Source organism: Epinephelus lanceolatus, chromosome 15 (assembly GCF_041903045.1).
Source record: "Epinephelus lanceolatus isolate andai-2023 chromosome 15, ASM4190304v1, whole genome shotgun sequence".
NCBI classification, from domain to species: domain Eukaryota; kingdom Metazoa; phylum Chordata; class Actinopteri; order Perciformes; family Serranidae; genus Epinephelus; species Epinephelus lanceolatus.
This window is the reverse complement of record NC_135748.1, coordinates 17,990,251-18,007,647: the sequence shown is the minus strand read 5'-3', so window position 1 is coordinate 18,007,647 and position 17,397 is coordinate 17,990,251. Positions and strand designations below refer to the sequence as shown.

At 39.8% G+C, this 17,397-nt stretch overlaps 1 protein-coding gene and 3 long non-coding RNA genes across 6 annotated transcripts; all 4 read right to left on the bottom strand.

Moving 5' to 3' along the window:
• Nucleotides 1-2,937: 2,937 nt before the first annotated feature.
• Nucleotides 2,938-3,984, bottom strand: LOC117266587 (uncharacterized). The gene is made up of 4 exons (XR_013493343.1): nt 3,901-3,984; nt 3,709-3,738; nt 3,363-3,524; nt 2,938-3,153 (listed from the first exon to the last, which is right to left on the bottom strand). It is a non-coding gene; the product is annotated as an uncharacterized LOC117266587 (long non-coding RNA).
• Nucleotides 3,985-5,542: 1,558 nt separating this feature from the next.
• LOC117266589 (interferon alpha-inducible protein 27-like protein 2A) lies at nt 5,543-6,668 on the bottom strand. Of its 2 annotated transcripts, none has more exons than XM_033641847.2 (4): nt 6,563-6,668; nt 6,397-6,420; nt 6,093-6,212; nt 5,543-5,777 (listed from the first exon to the last, which is right to left on the bottom strand). In XM_033641847.2, exons 1-4 carry the CDS (start codon nt 6,570-6,572, stop codon nt 5,692-5,694), a joined length of 240 nt encoding a protein of 79 aa, XP_033497738.1. In that variant the 5' UTR covers nt 6,573-6,668; the 3' UTR covers nt 5,543-5,691. The 2 variants fall into 2 exon arrangements, with proteins under 2 accessions (XP_033497738.1, XP_033497737.1); XM_033641846.2 differs by having other exon boundaries at nt 6,093-6,254; nt 6,563-6,657.
• A 2,337-nt stretch (nt 6,669-9,005) lies between these two features.
• Nucleotides 9,006-11,414, bottom strand: LOC117266588 (uncharacterized). Of its 2 annotated transcripts, none has more exons than XR_013493344.1 (5): nt 11,297-11,414; nt 10,631-10,675; nt 10,437-10,466; nt 9,597-9,758; nt 9,006-9,245 (listed from the first exon to the last, which is right to left on the bottom strand). It is a non-coding gene; the product is annotated as an uncharacterized LOC117266588 (long non-coding RNA). The 2 variants fall into 2 exon arrangements; XR_013493345.1 differs by having other exon boundaries at nt 10,631-10,769; nt 11,297-11,356.
• A 1,602-nt stretch (nt 11,415-13,016) lies between these two features.
• On the bottom strand, nt 13,017-17,319 carry LOC117267445 (uncharacterized). The gene is made up of 4 exons (XR_013493342.1): nt 17,235-17,319; nt 17,099-17,140; nt 14,795-14,954; nt 13,017-13,463 (listed from the first exon to the last, which is right to left on the bottom strand). It is a non-coding gene; the product is annotated as an uncharacterized LOC117267445 (long non-coding RNA).
• Between the last annotated feature and the right edge of the window lie 78 nt (nt 17,320-17,397).

Sequence of the window (17,397 nt, the reverse complement as noted above, 5' to 3'; positions counted from 1 at the left end):
AGTCCGAACTCCCAAGCGCGCAAGTCCAAACTTGGCGTACTTGGTATTGAGAAATGCCTCTAGTCTTAACTTTAAGGTACGGTGACCAGACGTCCCCGATTTCCGGGGACAGCCCCCGATTTGGGTGACCGAAAATGTCCCCGATTTTGACACTGAATGGGTTGAAAATGCGCACAGACTCAAACACCAGTTATTACGGTAGTCAGTAAACGCATTGCCAGAGAAGACGTCGTATGATGTACAGACGTTATCAGGAAGCACGACCAGACGCAGCAGCATCAACAACAACAATCTAGAGGCAGCAAAAAGGAGGGAAGAGGAGACCAGCGGCCGCGTTAAATGGTATGCTGTGTATGAACTTATTTATTTTGTGTGAGCTGGCAGTAGACTTGACTGTGTGTGTGTGAAGTGAGGTAAAGTAAGTATGATTGTGACATGCAGTGCGTAACATGCAGGAGAAGAGATAGGAGAAACTGGCTGACTGTAGTCTGTCCCCCTGATGAGTGACTTGTGTGAGTGCACTTTAGAAATGTAGGCTATTCTTTGATTTTAATAAAGTAGCATTTTGTTGATGTTGTTTAGCCTTGCTGATGCTGTTGCATGGGGGATACAGTTATTTTTATTGTATGAAAAAATTAGATCTGCAGTAGAAAGTTGCACTTTGGAAATTTGGTTTGGTACAAAGTGGAACATGGTTTAGGTTTAGAAACCTCTGATGTAGCACATTTCAAACAGAGGCAATTACGTAGAGCAGATAAAAAAGAGCACTCTGACTAAATTGTATAAGTATATTACCAAAACTGATGTTATTTCTTTAAGAAACTATTCACTTACTATTGGCTCTGTTCTTGCAGTTTTTCTCATGTTCTCCTCTGCTCTTTTTCTACCCAAGCTCCTGAGGCGGAGGCTACGGAGGTGGATGAATGAGGGGATCACCATTTTTTTGATTGCCACCTTTTGTGTCATAAATATCAGTTCAGGATTCAGGTATGAGTAGACACCTTTGACCAAAAAAATCCATCCTCAAGCTAACAAGATTAATATATTTTTGTCTTCCTCAGTGGATGGATGGTTGGCGATGTCACTCATTTGTTTGATTGCAAACTTTTGTGTAATAAAAGCTGGTCAAAATACATGAAAATGTACTTGTCCCCGATTTTCATCTCAGAAATCTGGTCACCTTACTTTAAGGGGAAATTCTAAGAAAACGTCACAATTCTAAGAATTTTCGTAGAATTTCGTCACTAGGAGCGACTCTTAGCACTAGGAGGCTTTGTGAATACGGCCTCTGGACTTTAATAGCTCTTATACGTTACAGTTATATTCCTGCTCATGTTGAAAACTTTCTGCACGTTCAAAGCATATTTCACACGTCTGTGTTGAGAACAAAGCTGTAATTTTAAGAGAATAAAGGTGAAGACAATCATATTAGCTATACTGAGTTAGGGGAGGAGGACCGAAGGAGAGAACAAGTTCTGTTGACTGTCTATGTACCAAATACACTGACTGCGCAGACAGACAACAGTGTTATTGCTGCGAACAATTCAGTAGTTGCTGGATATCGGTAGGAACATTACTGTCTCTACACAAATCTATGCCCTTGACTGAATATATCCCAGTCACTGGAAACAGACTCACAGGGTTTTAGTGACATCAGTGGTTTAAAACTCTTTGGTTTTATCTTGAGAGATGTCTGGTGAACAATTTAATCAACTGACAATTGCATTTTTAACCAGGAGATTCGGAAGGTTACAGATAGTCATGTTTCCCTTAGGAAGACTTGTAATGACTTAGGTAATCCCTTCACCTTTCCTCTTCCTCATCAAGTTAACATTTTATTTTGTGAAGACTCAAAAAACAGCACGCACATCTGGACAGAAGAACAAATACAAAAATACAAAAACAGGTCCGCACACCAGAAACTGCTCCTTTTGGAAATTTTAATCGTATCACCAAGTGACGTTTTGGGCGCAAAGAAATGTGCCCGAAACGTCACATGTGGTGATACAATTAAAATTTCCAAAAGGAGCAGTTTCTGGTGTGCGGACTTATTTAACATTTTATATTGTCCAAAACTTTGCTTAATGACCATAGAGTGCTCCAGGGATGACGCTTTTCTGTAGGCTGATGCGAAAGTTAGCACTGGTTCCCTCGTCAAAAAGCCTATGGGATTTTCCCACTGGATTTTGGATTATTGCCGAAAATAAACTCTGTGGCAGACAAACCTTTATGATGCTTACACATTTTGTTCAACAGGATAACTTCCACAAATTAACACCACTTTCTTGATAACTGAAACCCAAATGCAAACACCAGAGGTAAAAGCTAATAGTTAACCTTAAACAAACATTGCTACTGTAGTCTCATTTAACCTCTTGCTAGCAACCGCCTTTTGTAGACACATAAAAGATTCAAAATTCACGAGTGGGGTATTTAGTGATGTATTTCATTTTGATGAACAAAACATGAAAGTCTCTCAAGCTTGTGTTAACCACAGACCTTATTCCTGGCATCTAACCACAAAAACATTGACTTCAAAATGGGGGAACCGGGAGCGCAAAAATGCTAACTCATTTCCAGATTTTAGGACTCATTCCTGCGGCACTCTACAAGCCTGTTGCCTTTAAGCAGGACTAATTAATATCATTATAACAATCGATTAAGTGACTTGTGTGTGTGAAGTAAAAGGTGTCACTCATAGTTATGACCCAACAGCTGATTATCTCCGAACAACAAGGCTGCTCACAGCTGTATATTAGCTTTATAGCAGTGTTTTAGTTTTATGACCCCCAACTTAACTGTGGCCAGGAAAGATGTTGCTTAAATGTTATAAAGTTAATTACCCTGTTGACACTTTCATTCATTTACTCACTCAGTATCCTCTGGCAGACATTATGAGGGAACTGAGATATTTACAGATGACACGCTGAACCAGTATCTTTTACAGGTTACCATTTATTGCACAACACATTTCAGTTAGTAAATAACTGATGTCATTTGTGATTGTGTCCTTCATTTGCCAAAAGTAAAAGTATTGTAAACGCATCTTCTTTCTTCATTATTCTCAGATTAATACAGCCAACACTGTTCCTCCAACACCTGCTCCAGCGCTGGCCACGGCCACATTGGCAGCTGTTGACAGCCCAGCAGCACCTACAGCAAGATTACACAAGTTTTATAGGCACAGCAACAGAAGAGTCTTGCTCTCAAGCTGACAGACTGCATCAAGCAGGCGCATAATTATACACAGTAGTGTCATTTCTACTTAAACACTACATTGTAAACCCAAAATTACCATAAAGGTGCTATAGTTACACCACAAGATTATAATTCATTTTAAAAAATCATGTAACGGCTTTTACCTGCCGCCTGCAAAACAGCCACCAGACTTCCTGCTGCCACTCCTCCTCCGTTAGCCACGGCAGCAGCTGACATCATACTGGCTGCATACGAGCCGGCTGCTATTCCAGCTGAGGTGAAGCCTATGGCTCCCAGAACAAGTGGTGCTGCAGCCACACCAGCGACTGCACATACAACACAGCAGAGGACGCTTTGTTAATGATAATGTGCTGTATGTTTGCTCACTTTAAAATGGATCATGTATGACGTCAGTTTAGCATGCACATTTCTGCTATGCATCAAAGTGTGGTTATATCAGTTGTACAAATAAACACAGGTGATACATAAAGGCTGTTCTTAAAGTCTCACCTGCTCCTCCTCCTAAAGCGATAAATGTTACTGAAACACAAGATGAAAACTGAAATCAGCATTTACAGTTCATCTCTTAGTCAAAGACATTTGCTATGGTTATTATCATTTGTTTTTATTTTCATAACAAAGGCATACAGTCTTAAAGTATCAACACTTTCAAAGAAGTGTGAAAGGAACAGTGGTACTCACAAAGCCCCATGTCGTGGGTAGTGTAGTCTTGCTGTACTGCGCAGGCTACTGATAAGCCCTGAGCTGGGCTGAGCTTTATATACTGTGTGAGGGTTAGGTATCATTTCTTAAGAAATGAAACTGTTAGAATCTGAACTGAGGAGGGCATCATAGAGTCTTTGTCTGCATTTAACTCCCCCAAAATGCAAAGATCTAACATATCTGAGGTGGTAAGTCATGGCTATGTTTGGAACATAAGAGGAAGAACAAAAGACATGAACACTCACGAGCTGCTGAACCAGTTTAGGTCTGGTTGCTCCTTCAAACCTGCACTTTCATCTTTACCTCACTGATGAAGTTAATGCTTTGGCCCTTTTACTCAGATCAAAGTAATTACTGAGGTACAATAGTAAGTATTTATTCTCAAGAAATCATAATAGTGTTAATCCAGCATATGGGACCTGAGGATAAAATGTAGTCACTATTTATATTTATGTGTACCAAACATTTATTGCAATAAAAAGGGGGAATTTAACCCTTTGAAACCTGGAGTGACATCACTTTTCTTGTGCTGCTTTCCGAGCACATTGGTGCCATTTCTTTAAAAACATGGGAAAGAGGCAACGAGCAACTTGGTAAGAAATGTCCTACAAATTGCAAAATTGTTTATTAGAAAACCTTTTTTTTAAAACTAGGGAAAAAAGAAAAAAGTCAGAAAAAAAATATTTATAATTATTACAAATGTGTATTTAAGGTATAGAATTATTATAATATTGAAGCCCTTTTTCCAGGTCATTTCCGTGTTTGTTTTTAGATCTTTTTTTGTTCTTCAACTAATTTTCTTGTTTTTAATTTTCTCTTTTTACCAGTTTCATGCAATTTTTATATATATTTATAATTATTACAAATGTGTATTTAAGGTATAGAATTATTATAATATTGAAGCCCCTTTTCCAGGTCATTTCCGTGTTTGTTTTTAAATCTTTTTTTGTTTTTCAACTAATTTTCTTGTTTTTAATTTTCTTTTTACCAGTTTCATGCGATTTTTTTTTCTTCTTTTGTTGCTCATTGCCTTCTTCCCGTGTTTTTGAAAGAAATCAAGCCAATTTGCTTGGGTTTCAAAGGGTTAACGAAATCTGCAGTTTGACACAAGGCATGTCTCATGGCCAAATCATTCAAGTTTCTGTCCTCTTATTTAAATTCTGAGCAATGTGAAAACACTTTGACGTAATACAAACTTACCAGTGGAGGGCAGTACTGTGACAGCAGCAAAGCTCCCCTGCTGTTGTAGATAACAGCTCATCTTCTGTTTACATAAAGTTAGAGACGCTCAGTATCTTAACTATGTTCTGTTCAAGTTGTCAGTGGACATATCCATAGCCATCATAACAGACATGGCTGCAGTGGCCTGTTATTAATAACTGCATTTAAAAAAAAACAAAAAACAGATCAAACTATTGGATGGATTTACAGAAGTGAGCAGAGCTGAGGGAGAACAGTCTCTGCTGGGGCTTTTCTGCTGATGTCTGAGTTACTATTCTATCTGAGTGTGAATTGCTGCGTTAATTAACCTTTGCACACTCTCATTCATTTACTCAGTCAGTACTTTCTGGTATGAAACGAGGACTGGAGGATTTACAAACAACACACTGAACTCAGTATCTTTCCCAGGTTACACACATTTATTGCACAAAACGTTTAACTCATCTGAAATTCCAAAAGTTAAGTAAGTGAACATTTTAAATTTGCTGTTGCTTCCCTAATGAGAGAAAGTAAAAAATATTGTAAATGCATCTTGATCCTTCATGATTTTCAGTAGAAGTAGCTTGTGAGCCATCCCACTGCTGCTCCAGTGCCGGCCACAGCTGCAGTGGCAGCTCCTGACAGACCAGCTGCACCTACAGAGAGATACACAGATGTTTTGTATCAAAGTCTGGAGCTACAGAGAAGCTGAGACAGCTGAAACAGTAGCATTATTATATGCTGTAGTGTCATTATATTGTACCTAAACACTATTGTTAACTTAAAGCCACTAAAATCTGTTATGACAATGTGAAGCTTGGATTCTGTGTTGTTGTTGCACCTTAAAAAGACATAATAGGGCACAAAACGCTCCGTGATTATCATTCAAACAATGCTCATCTCGTCATTAAGATACAATCATTAAAACCACAAGATAACAAATATTTTAAATATCAAGTAACTGTGTTTACCTGCTGCCTGCAAACCAGCCACCAGACCCCCTGCTGCCACTCCTCCTCCGTTAGCAACTGCAGCAATTGACATCATTTTTGCAGCAATGGAGCCTGCTGCTACTCCAGCTGTGGTGAAACCTGCACCAGTCAGAACAAGAGGAGCTGCAACCACAGCAACTGCTGCACATGCACAACACAGCAAATGGGCTCATTTGTCAGGCCACTTTAAAATGGATCCTGCATGATTTCAGTTTAGCATCTAAGTGGCTTTTCTACATTTAAGTGTGTTCATATCAGTTATAAAGGTTGAACAAAGTTTTACCTCCTCCAATCACTGCAGCTGTGCCTGAAACACAAGATGAAAACTCAAATCAACACCGACTGAACCAGATGGACTACAAAAGACATTTTCTATGGCTACTGACATTTTGTAAGAAAAGCATATACTCGTAAAAAAGTATCAGCAGTTTCAAAGACAAGATACTCACCAGGGTCCATGTCTATTTGTTTTGTTGAGTCACAAGCTGAGCTGAGCTTTATATGGCGCACTGTGTGGGTCGGGTTTCACTTCCTCAAAAATGAAACTTTTAAAACCTAAATGGAGGGCAGGGTCACAGAGTCCCTGTCTACATTCAACCCAAATGAATTCAAGTAATAAACATTTTTAAGATGGTAATCATGGCTATGTTTGGAACAAAAGAGGAAAAACAAAACACATGAACACTTAAAGAGCTGCTGAACCAGTTTAGCTCCAGCTGCTCCTTGAAACCTGCATTCAAGACAAACTTTCATCTTTACCTCACTGATGAAGTTAATGTTTTGGCACTCGAGGTCACAGTGGCTTTTACTGGGATCAAAGTATTTTAGTTAAATACAATATTAATAATTAGGGCCCGAGCAGGTCACAGACCTGCGAGGTCCCTATTGTTTTTCTCACGATTTTTTTTTTCTTCTGCCCATATGATTGCATTTTTCACTGCCTGAACATACCCCAAAACTCACCAAACTTGGCATATAAGTCACACCTGGTGAAAAATTTTATAATCTATTGTCCTGAATTTCCACCACTAGGTGGCGCTATTATTAAGGAAAGTGCGTTTTGGCTCATAACTCCCATATACTTTGTCGCACATTCAAAAACCTTATATCCACGCGTTCAGTGAATTGTGCTGAATTTTGTGGTATAGGCCATGCCCATTTCTGCCTACCGTTTTTTTTCGCAAATTCGCAAAATGTTGCAAACCTACTTTTTCGAGCTCCTCCCAGGCAATTTCACCGATTGGCATGAAACTTTGCACACAGCATCTGTGGACCCTCCCAACAAAAAGTTATTAAAAGAATTTTGATATTCCAAACAATACTCAGTTATTAAATAGCAACTTCCTGCAGATTTCATTCTAAACAGGAAGTGCTGCATATCTCCACATTGGTGTATCCAAATGACATGAAACTGAGGTTACCACTTCCCCATGAGGCCCTGAGGCTCTGTGCAAAATTTCGGGTGATGACCACAAGGTGGCGCTCTTTAAATTGAAGTATTTTATATCTCAACATTGGTTGGGCGGATTAACACAAAACTTGGTATAATTATTGTCAATGCCCTCCTGAGGACTAATTTAATATTTAGCACTGTGCCAACACCATAACACTCACGGAAATAAAATTGATAGGGGTGGTATAGACTGGTCCCTGTAACTCACACACCAAAAAATGACCAGCAGGTGGCGCTATTTTCAATGCAAAAGCGTTTTTGGCTAATAACTCCCACATAATATGTCGCACATTGTTAAACCTTCTATTTACGTGTTCTCTGAATTCCGCTGAATTGTGTGGTGTAAGCCACGCCCACTTTTGCGGTAACTTTCCATTCGCTAAATTGTGACAAATGAAAAACATACTTTTTCGAACTCCTCCTAGGCGATTTGAGCGATTTGCACCAAACTTTGCATGTAGCATCTGTCAACCCTCCTGACGAAAAGTTATTAAAAGAATTTTGATTGTCCAAAAAACAGCCAAAATATAAAACAACAAATTCCTGCACATTGTGTTCAAAACAGACAGTCTTTCATATCTTGACCAAATACAGTCCGATTACCACAACACTTTTGCTAATTGTGTTCCATGGCCTGATGAGGATTTGTGCAAAATTCAGTGCAAATCGGCCAATAGGTGGCGCTCTGGTGGCAGTCTAATTAGTGTGAATGGAAGTAAATTGGAAAATCTTCAAATCCTCTTCAAAACTCATCGACTTTCACCCTCTTCTTGTCCCTCATACTTTGAGCTAGAGACACCATGTCAGCTTTCAAAGAGTCAGAAGACCTTGAACTGTTGGGCATGTATTCAGCTTCTACTTTTTACATATGTGGGTTGGGTGCCTACCTGTATACTGGAAATGTAAGTAAGAGATAACGTTTATTTTTTAATTTATTACAGCTGACAAGACATGTAGGTGCACGCCCCCCGACGGCAGCATGCCCCGACGCGCGTGGACTGCGAGGGCCTGTTCATCGCTGCTTGCAGCTTTAATTGTATATTGTATTCACAACAACAAAAACAGAGAAGGCTGGAATATCTCAACAATTATTGGATGGATTTACATTAGTCAGTAGGGTGGGATGGGTGAAATATCATTTTACCAGCCCCTCTGATTTGTTGTAGCGAGTTAAGTGTTGAGAAGGGGAGTCTATGAGTTTGGCGGATCTGTTGACAATGTGCTTTTATGCAAATATAAGTATCTAGGCTGCTGTATCAAATTGTTACAGATTTAGCGAGGATACTTTCAATGATGGCTGTATAAAACTAGAGGATTCAGTGTTTCACTTTGAATTCCAAAGTTGTCTAGGAAGAAGAGTCTCTGCTCAGCTTTTTGTTCATGTGTTTGCGTTAATATTCATTTACAGATCTATTTACAGACGACACACTGAACCAGTATTTTTTTTTTTACAATTAACACATTTATTGCACAACACCTTTCAGTTGTCTGAAATCAAAAGTGCCATTTGGTAAATTATCAGATGTGATTTGCAGAAATCTTCATTTGGCAAAAGTAAAAATACTGGAAATGCATCTTGAGCCATCATGATTTTCAGCGGAAGAAGCTTGTGAGCCATCCCACTGCTGCTCCAGTGCCGGCCACAGCTGCAGTGGCAGCTCCTGACAGACCAGCTGCACCTACAGAGAGATACACACATTTTATATCAAGGAATGGAGCTACAGAGAAGCTGAGAGTCTTCTTCTCTAGGTAAAGGAGTGAATGAAACATTCATTACAGTGCATCATTCAACTGTACCTAAAAACTATGTTGTTGAATACAACACTGCTTACCCATATAAGCTTTTTAATTTCTATTGTGACGATGCTACATTAATATTGTTTCAGTTACAGGCTTGCTAGACACTTGTACAGGGTTTTGTGTGATTGCACTTCAAAAATCTTCAACCAAAGATTATCATCTCACTATCAAGAATACGATTTTAGAACCACATTAAAATTCATTTAAAAAGAATCAAGTATGACTCTTACCTGCCGCCTGCAGAGTAGCCACCAGACTTCCTGCTGCCACTCCTCCTCCGTTAGCAACTGCAGCTGACGACATCATGCTGGCTGCATATGAGCCTGCTGCTATTCCTCCTGAGGTGAAACCTATGGCTCCCAGAACAACAGGAGCCCCGACCGTAGCAACCACTGCACATGGACAACAACGCAGCAGAGGAAACTTTGTTATTAATGATAGAGGGCTAATTTGTCAGGCCACTTTAAAATGGATCATGCACAGGGGCGTAAATATAGACAGTGCAGTCTGTGTGGTTGTGCTGGGGTGCGTGGGGTGGAGGGACCTGACTGCCACCTGGAAATACGGCAGTGTTCATAGAAAGACTCAGATTAAAACAAAAATGGTGCAGTTTTTATATGACCTCAAAAAGGCAAACCCATTTTTTTGGGTATCAAGTTATAACAAACTACATGCTTATTCTACATAAACTATTATTTAACTATAAAAAACTGTTAAGTTAAACTAATAATTTCCTATTTTCATTTGTAGTTTTGTCATATGCAGTTGTGTAACGATGATTGCTGGGTAATATGTATGTTGATGTCATCCAGTATCAAGTCTGTTTACTCATGGCACGAGACAAGATGATGTAAAGTGGCTAGTTTCGGTGCAAAATCTCAAGACTGACAAGCTGGGCACATCTGCAAGCGGATAAAACATAAAAGCAGCAGTAAGACACTTTAACTAGCTGTCTTATGCCACTGATGATACATAATGTAAGTTGACTATGTAAATGGCTTTTCTTAATAAATTTAAAATCAGTTGAAAAGGTGAACACAGGTGACCATAAAAGCTGTACAAAGTCTTACCTGCACCTCCCACAATGGCGGCAGTTGTCCCTGAAAAACAAGATGAAAACTGACATCAACATGTACAGTCCATCCTGCTTAATCAAAGATATCTGTCTTGGTTACTGCCATTATTACATGTTTGTAAGAAAAGTACATTTAACACCACTTTGCAGGCAATGTATAAGCACTGTCAAAGTTACAGCAACGCTCACCTGCTAGACCCATGTCTTGTTACTGGTCTCAAGATCTCTTCTGACCTGTTGAGAAACGAAACTTTGTCCCAGTGTGAACAGAAGAGGGCGCCAAACTCCTATATCACCTATATATATGTATCAAACCTGCAGATGTGAACTGGACAAACAGGAAGTGATACTCAATAGCACTGAATGGTGATATTGTAGCTCCAAAAATGTGCCCTGAACATACCGTAAGATATGACACTGTAAGCTGAGAAAAAACAAATCTTTTGAAGATAACAGTAATGATTTATCCAAACCCTGTGGTGCGTTTAGGGCCTCTGATGTGTGTGCTCATCAAAAATGCGATTGAAAAAAAAAACTGCACAAACAAAAAGTTCCTCCACTGTCAGCATTTTTTCTGGCTTAAAAAGATGACATGTTCTGATAGGATGCTACAATTAAGCGTAAGTGCGATACTCCTCTATAGTACAGCATTTCTTAAGACTACAACGTAACTGCTGAACAGGACTGAAATGACCGTTACTTAAAATGGCATTCATGCTATCTCTTACATTAGCTAGCGTCTAAAATATCTTATTTTTAAATTCACCCACTTTCAATAACAATAGGAAACGATACGACGCCAAATACTGAGCCCTTATTATCAGTGCTGAACACAAAATAAGGTATAAAACCCACCTTTCTCTGGAGCTACCGTATGAAGCTTTGTCTGTTTATCCTACCGGAAGTGCGCTTTCAAAATAAAAGCACCAGCCTTTAAAATGTAACTAACAGGGCACTATTAACAGCCAGTGAAGTAAACACGAGATTATTTACGTACAAATGTACTATTTTTTTATTGCAGGAAAAACAACGTTCAGCTGGTTTAAGGATAAAATGTCTTGATGTTTAATGTTCATGTTTACTGTAACGTTAACTGTTTTCCTGGTTGTTGGTGTTCCCCAGTTCTTCCGGGCTGTGATAAGCGGGCCACAACATTTGTTTCTTCCACTGCCGTAGAATATAACTTTCCTTCCATTCAAGGGCTCTGGTTTCTTCCTCTTCGTTTAATTTTTACCAACACTACAAGACAGTACTACTAACACATCCCAACTTAGGGGTACAGCCATAGACATATATATGTATGTACGTATATATGTCTATGGGTACAGCAACCTCTGTTCACTGTTAGGCACGAGGTGTATCACTCATATCTGTCCCCACAAGGTAGGAACTCATAACCATGGAAACACAATGAATCAATTGAAACACCACACATAAAAATACAAATGAAACAATAGGCTATACCAACTACTATAAATGCAAAATGAAATAATTTACCAGTAATTTTCCTATTACTACCTAAATATAGATAATGTATCTATTAATAAATGACACACTAACTTAAGTAACAAAATAAGCAATATATATATATAATGTGTGCAGTAATTGTGATTATATTACCAACAGTTATGTTGCAATGTTGCAATAAAAGTGGAGAATTGAATGAAAAACTTATGTAATGGCCTGATAATTCTGCAAATCTCCCTCCTGTCATATACAGTAAATAATAAACAACTCTTAACTCTGTGGGAACACCTTGATGTAACATGAAACTCTTGTCAGTAAAGGGAAGTATTTTCCCGTAATACGAAAGGTATCAGCAGATGTAAAGCTCCTTAAGTTACAAGTCCCCTGATGTTCTGTTTGGGTGAAAATGAGAGCTCATCTTCTGTCTAAGGAAATTTAGAGATGGTCATTTTCTCTTCAAGTTGTCAGGTGGACATACCCAATGGTAAGCATCATTACTGACAGGGCTGCAGTGGCCAAGTATCAAGATTTGTTAAGGAGGAGGTGTTTCAGGATGAGAGGTCTACGATCATGGGCATCAGTCAGAATACTGCAAGTGGCCACTGGGGAAAATTGGCTGCAAGGCTGAGCAGTGTTCCTGCGGGAGCATTATTGGTCTGGTGTGGCGCAGTGCATTCTGGTAGTTGTAAGTTTTCTACCTCTTGCGCAAAAGCAGATTAAATAGCCATGTCATGTAGTACCAATTTCACACATATTTGCATTTTTCTTATGCATAAACAGCCTGGTTTTGTGAAAAGACCATCTTTCCTGCAGTGAAATACTTCTTTAAGTCTGTATTCATGACAGCCGAAACAGACCAGACTGAAATATCTCAACAACCACTGGAAAGATCTACATTAAATTATGCACAAATATTCATGGTCACAAGAGGATGCAGCCCTCTGAACTTAGAGATCTACTGACTTTTCCTCACGTACCACTACAGGGATGACATTTCATTTCACTTAATTGGCCACACAACCTGAGTCGGTGGAATCTGTTAAATGAAATGCCCAGTACAGCGTCAGCAGCACAACATGCAGGTAAACAAAACACATTACACAATAAATACTGATCAATCAATCAATTTTATTTATTGATTTCACTAATGACTATAGTCCCAGACCATGACGAGCTGAATGTATCACAATGCAAGGATTAAAATTCAGGAGGCTGTAAAACTGATAGCGTATAAGGAGAAGAGCCAGTGTGATTAGACACATCCCTGAGGAGCACCACTGCTGCGGGTTAAAGGGCCTTAACCCACTTCTCCTTTCCCACAGGAGGCTCCAGATCCAGGGACGTACGCAAGGACTGTTGTTCATGTCCATCAATGTATTGAAGGGCTTGATAGGAATTACGTGTTGGAAGCAGAAACTAAAACATTTCAGTTGTCTGAGATTTGGCTCCATCTTGTTCCTTTATGCCTTTTTGCGGATGTGGCTGACCAGCCATCCCACTGCTGCTCCAACACCAGACACAGCTGTGGTCGCAGCTCCAGACAGACCAGCTGCACCTACGGAGAGATTGCACAGATTTCATATCAAAGTCTGGAGCTACAGAGAAGCTGAGAGAGTGTTGTTGAGAGCTGAAACAGTGACTTCATTGGCATCACAGTGTATACAGTGGTCTAATTCAATTGTACCTAAACTCCCTATAAAAGCTTGTTGAAAACTACACTATATTAAGATTTTTTTTAAATCTCTATTCTGACAATGTTATGTTAATGTAAAGCACTTTTGTCAGTGCTCATTGTTTTTTAAATGTGCTCTATAAATAAACCTGACTTCACTTGACTACTGTTGTGCAGGATTTAATGTTGCTGCACTTTAAAAGACATTAAAAGGTACCCAACATGATTCCCTTTTTATTATTACTCAAGCAATGATCATCTCACCTTTAAAGGCCCAGTGTGTAAGATTAAGGGAGATATAGTGACACCTAGTGGTGATGATTGTAGATTGCAAACAGCTAAAACTTCTGCTGGTTAGAATTCCCCCAGTGTTATACGTTAGGAGGTCTTTACCAGGAGCCAAATTATATGCAGAGGTCTCTTCCTCTCCAAAACAAATCAATGTTTCTGCTACGCTGTTGGGCACATTGCTAGCCCAGCAACAGCTAATGTGTGTTCACATTACTTCCAAACCTTCAGGAGGTTTTTACTGTGAGCTGAATGATCAGCAGAGGTCTCGTCCTCTCCAAAACAAACGGACCCAGTGATTTAAATTGGTAGTTTTGCACTAATAAATCAATGTTTTTTCAACGTTGCTTGTATGCTTGTGGAATGCGAAAATGTGAACAGTCCCATCCAGAGACAGTGTTTGGTTTGTCTGCTCTGGGCTGCTGTAGAAAAATGGCTGTACAACATGACAGACTCCATAACTAAGGACCAGCTCCCTATGTAGATGTAAACTAAGGTAAGGAAAACACAGCTATTCTTATTTTCAGATGATTATACTTATTATATTTCCATTTCTGTCAATCCCCCTAAATCCTACACATTCAATAATTTTCTGTAATTTTCTGTTCTGTTGTGGGTTGTGGGGGGACTGGAGCCTATACCAGCTGACACTAGGTGAGAGCTGGGGTACACCATGGACAGGTTGCCAGACTATCACAGGGCTGACACATGGAGACAGACAACCATTCAGGAAGCTGGAGGAGGACACGGGGAGAGCATGCAATCTCCGTAGAAGGGGGGCTTCAATCCCCCCACCCTGGGTTTGAACCAGGAACCCTTTTGCTGTGAGGCGACAATGCTAACCACTACACCCCCTACACACTGAACCTTTAAGATGTAACAGTTAAAACCACAAGATTCAAAAAACGTCAAGTAACAGTGTTTACCTATTGACTGCAAAGTAGCCACCAGACCTCCTGCTGCCACTCCTCCTCCATTAGCTATTGCAGCTGATGACATCATGCCGGCTGCATATGAGCCCGCTGCTATTCCAGCCGAGGTGAAACCTGACTCCCAGGACAAGAGGAATCCCTAGGACAGCAACGACTGCACATGGACAATGACACAGCAGAGGAAACATTGTTGGTGTGCTCATTTGTCAGGCTACTTTAAAATGGATCATGCATGATATATGCAGAGACTGTTCAGAAACATTTTAGATCATGTTTGGTTTGAGTTTAGCATGTGAAATTAATTTTCTATATTTTAAGAGTTGAAAAAGTAAACAGGCATAGATGGGCAGTATTCAATTACATGTATTTAAAGTACAGTACAGGCCAAAAGTTTGGACACACCTTCTCATTCAATGCGTTTTCTTTATTTTCATGACTATTTACATTGTAGATTCTCACTGAAGGCATCAAAACTATGAATGAACACGTGGAGTTATGTACTTAACAAAAAAAGGTGAAATAACTGAAAATATGTTTTATATTCTAGTTTCTTCAAAATAGCCACCCTTTGCTCTGATTACTGCTTTGCACACTCTTGGCATTCTCTCCATGAGCTTCAAGAGGTAGTCACCTGAAATGGTTTCCACTTCACAGGTGTGCCTTATCAGGGTTCATTAGTGGAATTTCTTGCTTTATCAATGGGGTTGGGACCATCAGTTGTGTTGTGCAGAAGTCAGGTTAATACACAGCCAACAGCCCTATTGGACAACTGTTAAAATTCATATTATGGCAAGAACCAATCAGCTAACTAAAGAAAAACGAGTGGCCATCATTACTTTAAGAAATGAAGGTCAGTCAGTCCGGAAAATTGCAAAAACTTTAAATGTGTCCCCAAGTGGAGTCGCAAAAACCATCAAGCGCTACAACGAAACTGGCACACATGAGGACCGACCCAGGAAAGGAAGACCAAGAGTCACTTCTGCTTCTGAGGATAAGTTCATCCGAGTCACCAGCCTCAGAAATGGCAAGTTAACAGCAGCTCAGATCAGAGACCAGATGAATGCCACACAGAGTTCTAGCAGCAGACCCATCTCTAGAACAACTGTTAAGAGGAGACTGCGCCAATCAGGCCTTCATGGTCAAATAGCTGCTAGGAAACCACTGCTAAGGAGAGGCAACAAGCAGAAGAGATTTGTTTGGGCCAAGAAACACAAGGAATGGACATTAGACCAGTGGAAATCTGTGCTTTGGTCTGATGAGTCCAAATTGAGATCTTTGGTTCCAACCACCGTGTCTTTGTGAGACGCAGAAAAGGTGAACGGATGGATTCCACATGCCTGGTTCCCACTGTGAAGCATGGAGGAGGAGGTGTGATGGTGTGGGGGTGTTTTGCTGGTGACACTGTTGGGGATTTATTCAAAATTGAAGGCACACTGAACCAGCATGGCTACCACAGCATCCTGCAGCGACTTGCCATCCCATCCGGTTTGCGTTTAGTTGGACGATCATTTATTTTTCAACAGGACAATGACCCCAAACACACCTCCAGGCTGTGTAAGGGCTATTTGACCAAGAAGGAGAGTGATGGAGTGCTGCGGCAGATGACCTGGCCTCCACAGTCACCGGACCTGAACCCAATCGAGATGGTTTGGGGTGAGCTGGACCGCAGAGTGAAGGCAAAGGGGCCAACAAGTGCTAAACACCTCTGGGAACTCCTTCAAGACTGTTGGAAAACCATTTCAGGTGACTACCTCTTGAAGCTCATGGAGAGAATGCCAAGAGTGTGCAAAGCAGTAATCAGAGCAAAGGGTGGCTATTTTGAAGAAACTAGAATATAAAACATGTTTTCAGTTATTTCACCTTTTTTTGTTAAGTACATAACTCCACATGTGTTCATTCATAGTTTTGATGCCTTCAGTGAGAATCTACAATGTAAATAGTCATGAAAATAAAGAAAACGCATTGAATGAGAAGGTGTGTCCAAACTTTTGGCCTGTACTGTATGTTATTAATAAATGCTGAGTATGTTGTTATTTGTATTTTGTTTGACAGAAAAAAATAATAAACAAAATACTTTAAGAGCTTGTGTATTTGAAAGATGTCAGTATCAGTTTGTATAGAGAGTATTTTTCCAAATGACAGATTATTTGTATTTCAATTAAATACATGTGCTCATACCAGTATGTTGTAGGCCTATTTTATTTTTGATAGATTGGAGCAAGTATTTGTAACGAGAGGTATTTAGATGTATTTCTGTCCATCTCTGAACACTAATATCAAGGCTCTCCAGAGTCTTACCTGCTCCTGCTCCTGCCCCTATTCCAACGGCGACAGCTGCCTCTGAAACACAAAATAAAATCCGAAATTAACATTTATAATTCATCTGTTATGATTACCATTTTTCAAAAGGAAAAGTAAAGTAAAACAGTGATACTCATTCGGGTCCATGTCTCTTCCGAGCTTCAGTCTGTTAGGGCGTCTGTTTTCTGGGGTTGTACTTTCATTTACTGAAAAACGAAACTATGTATAAATCTAAACACAAGATGGCGCCAGAGAGTCATGTCATTTATTTAAATGCGTCATCGAACTACAAGGAA

Coding starts and splice junctions, on each gene's coding strand:
- LOC117266589 (XM_033641846.2), bottom strand. Junction 6,255..6,396: donor AGCTGCAGTGATTGGAGGAG/GTAAAACTTTGT, acceptor GTGCATGTGCAG/CAGTTGCTGTGGTTGCAGCT. Junction 5,778..6,092: donor GGCTGGTTTGCAGGCAGCAG/GTAAACACAGTT, acceptor ATCTCTCTGTAG/GTGCAGCTGGTCTGTCAGGA.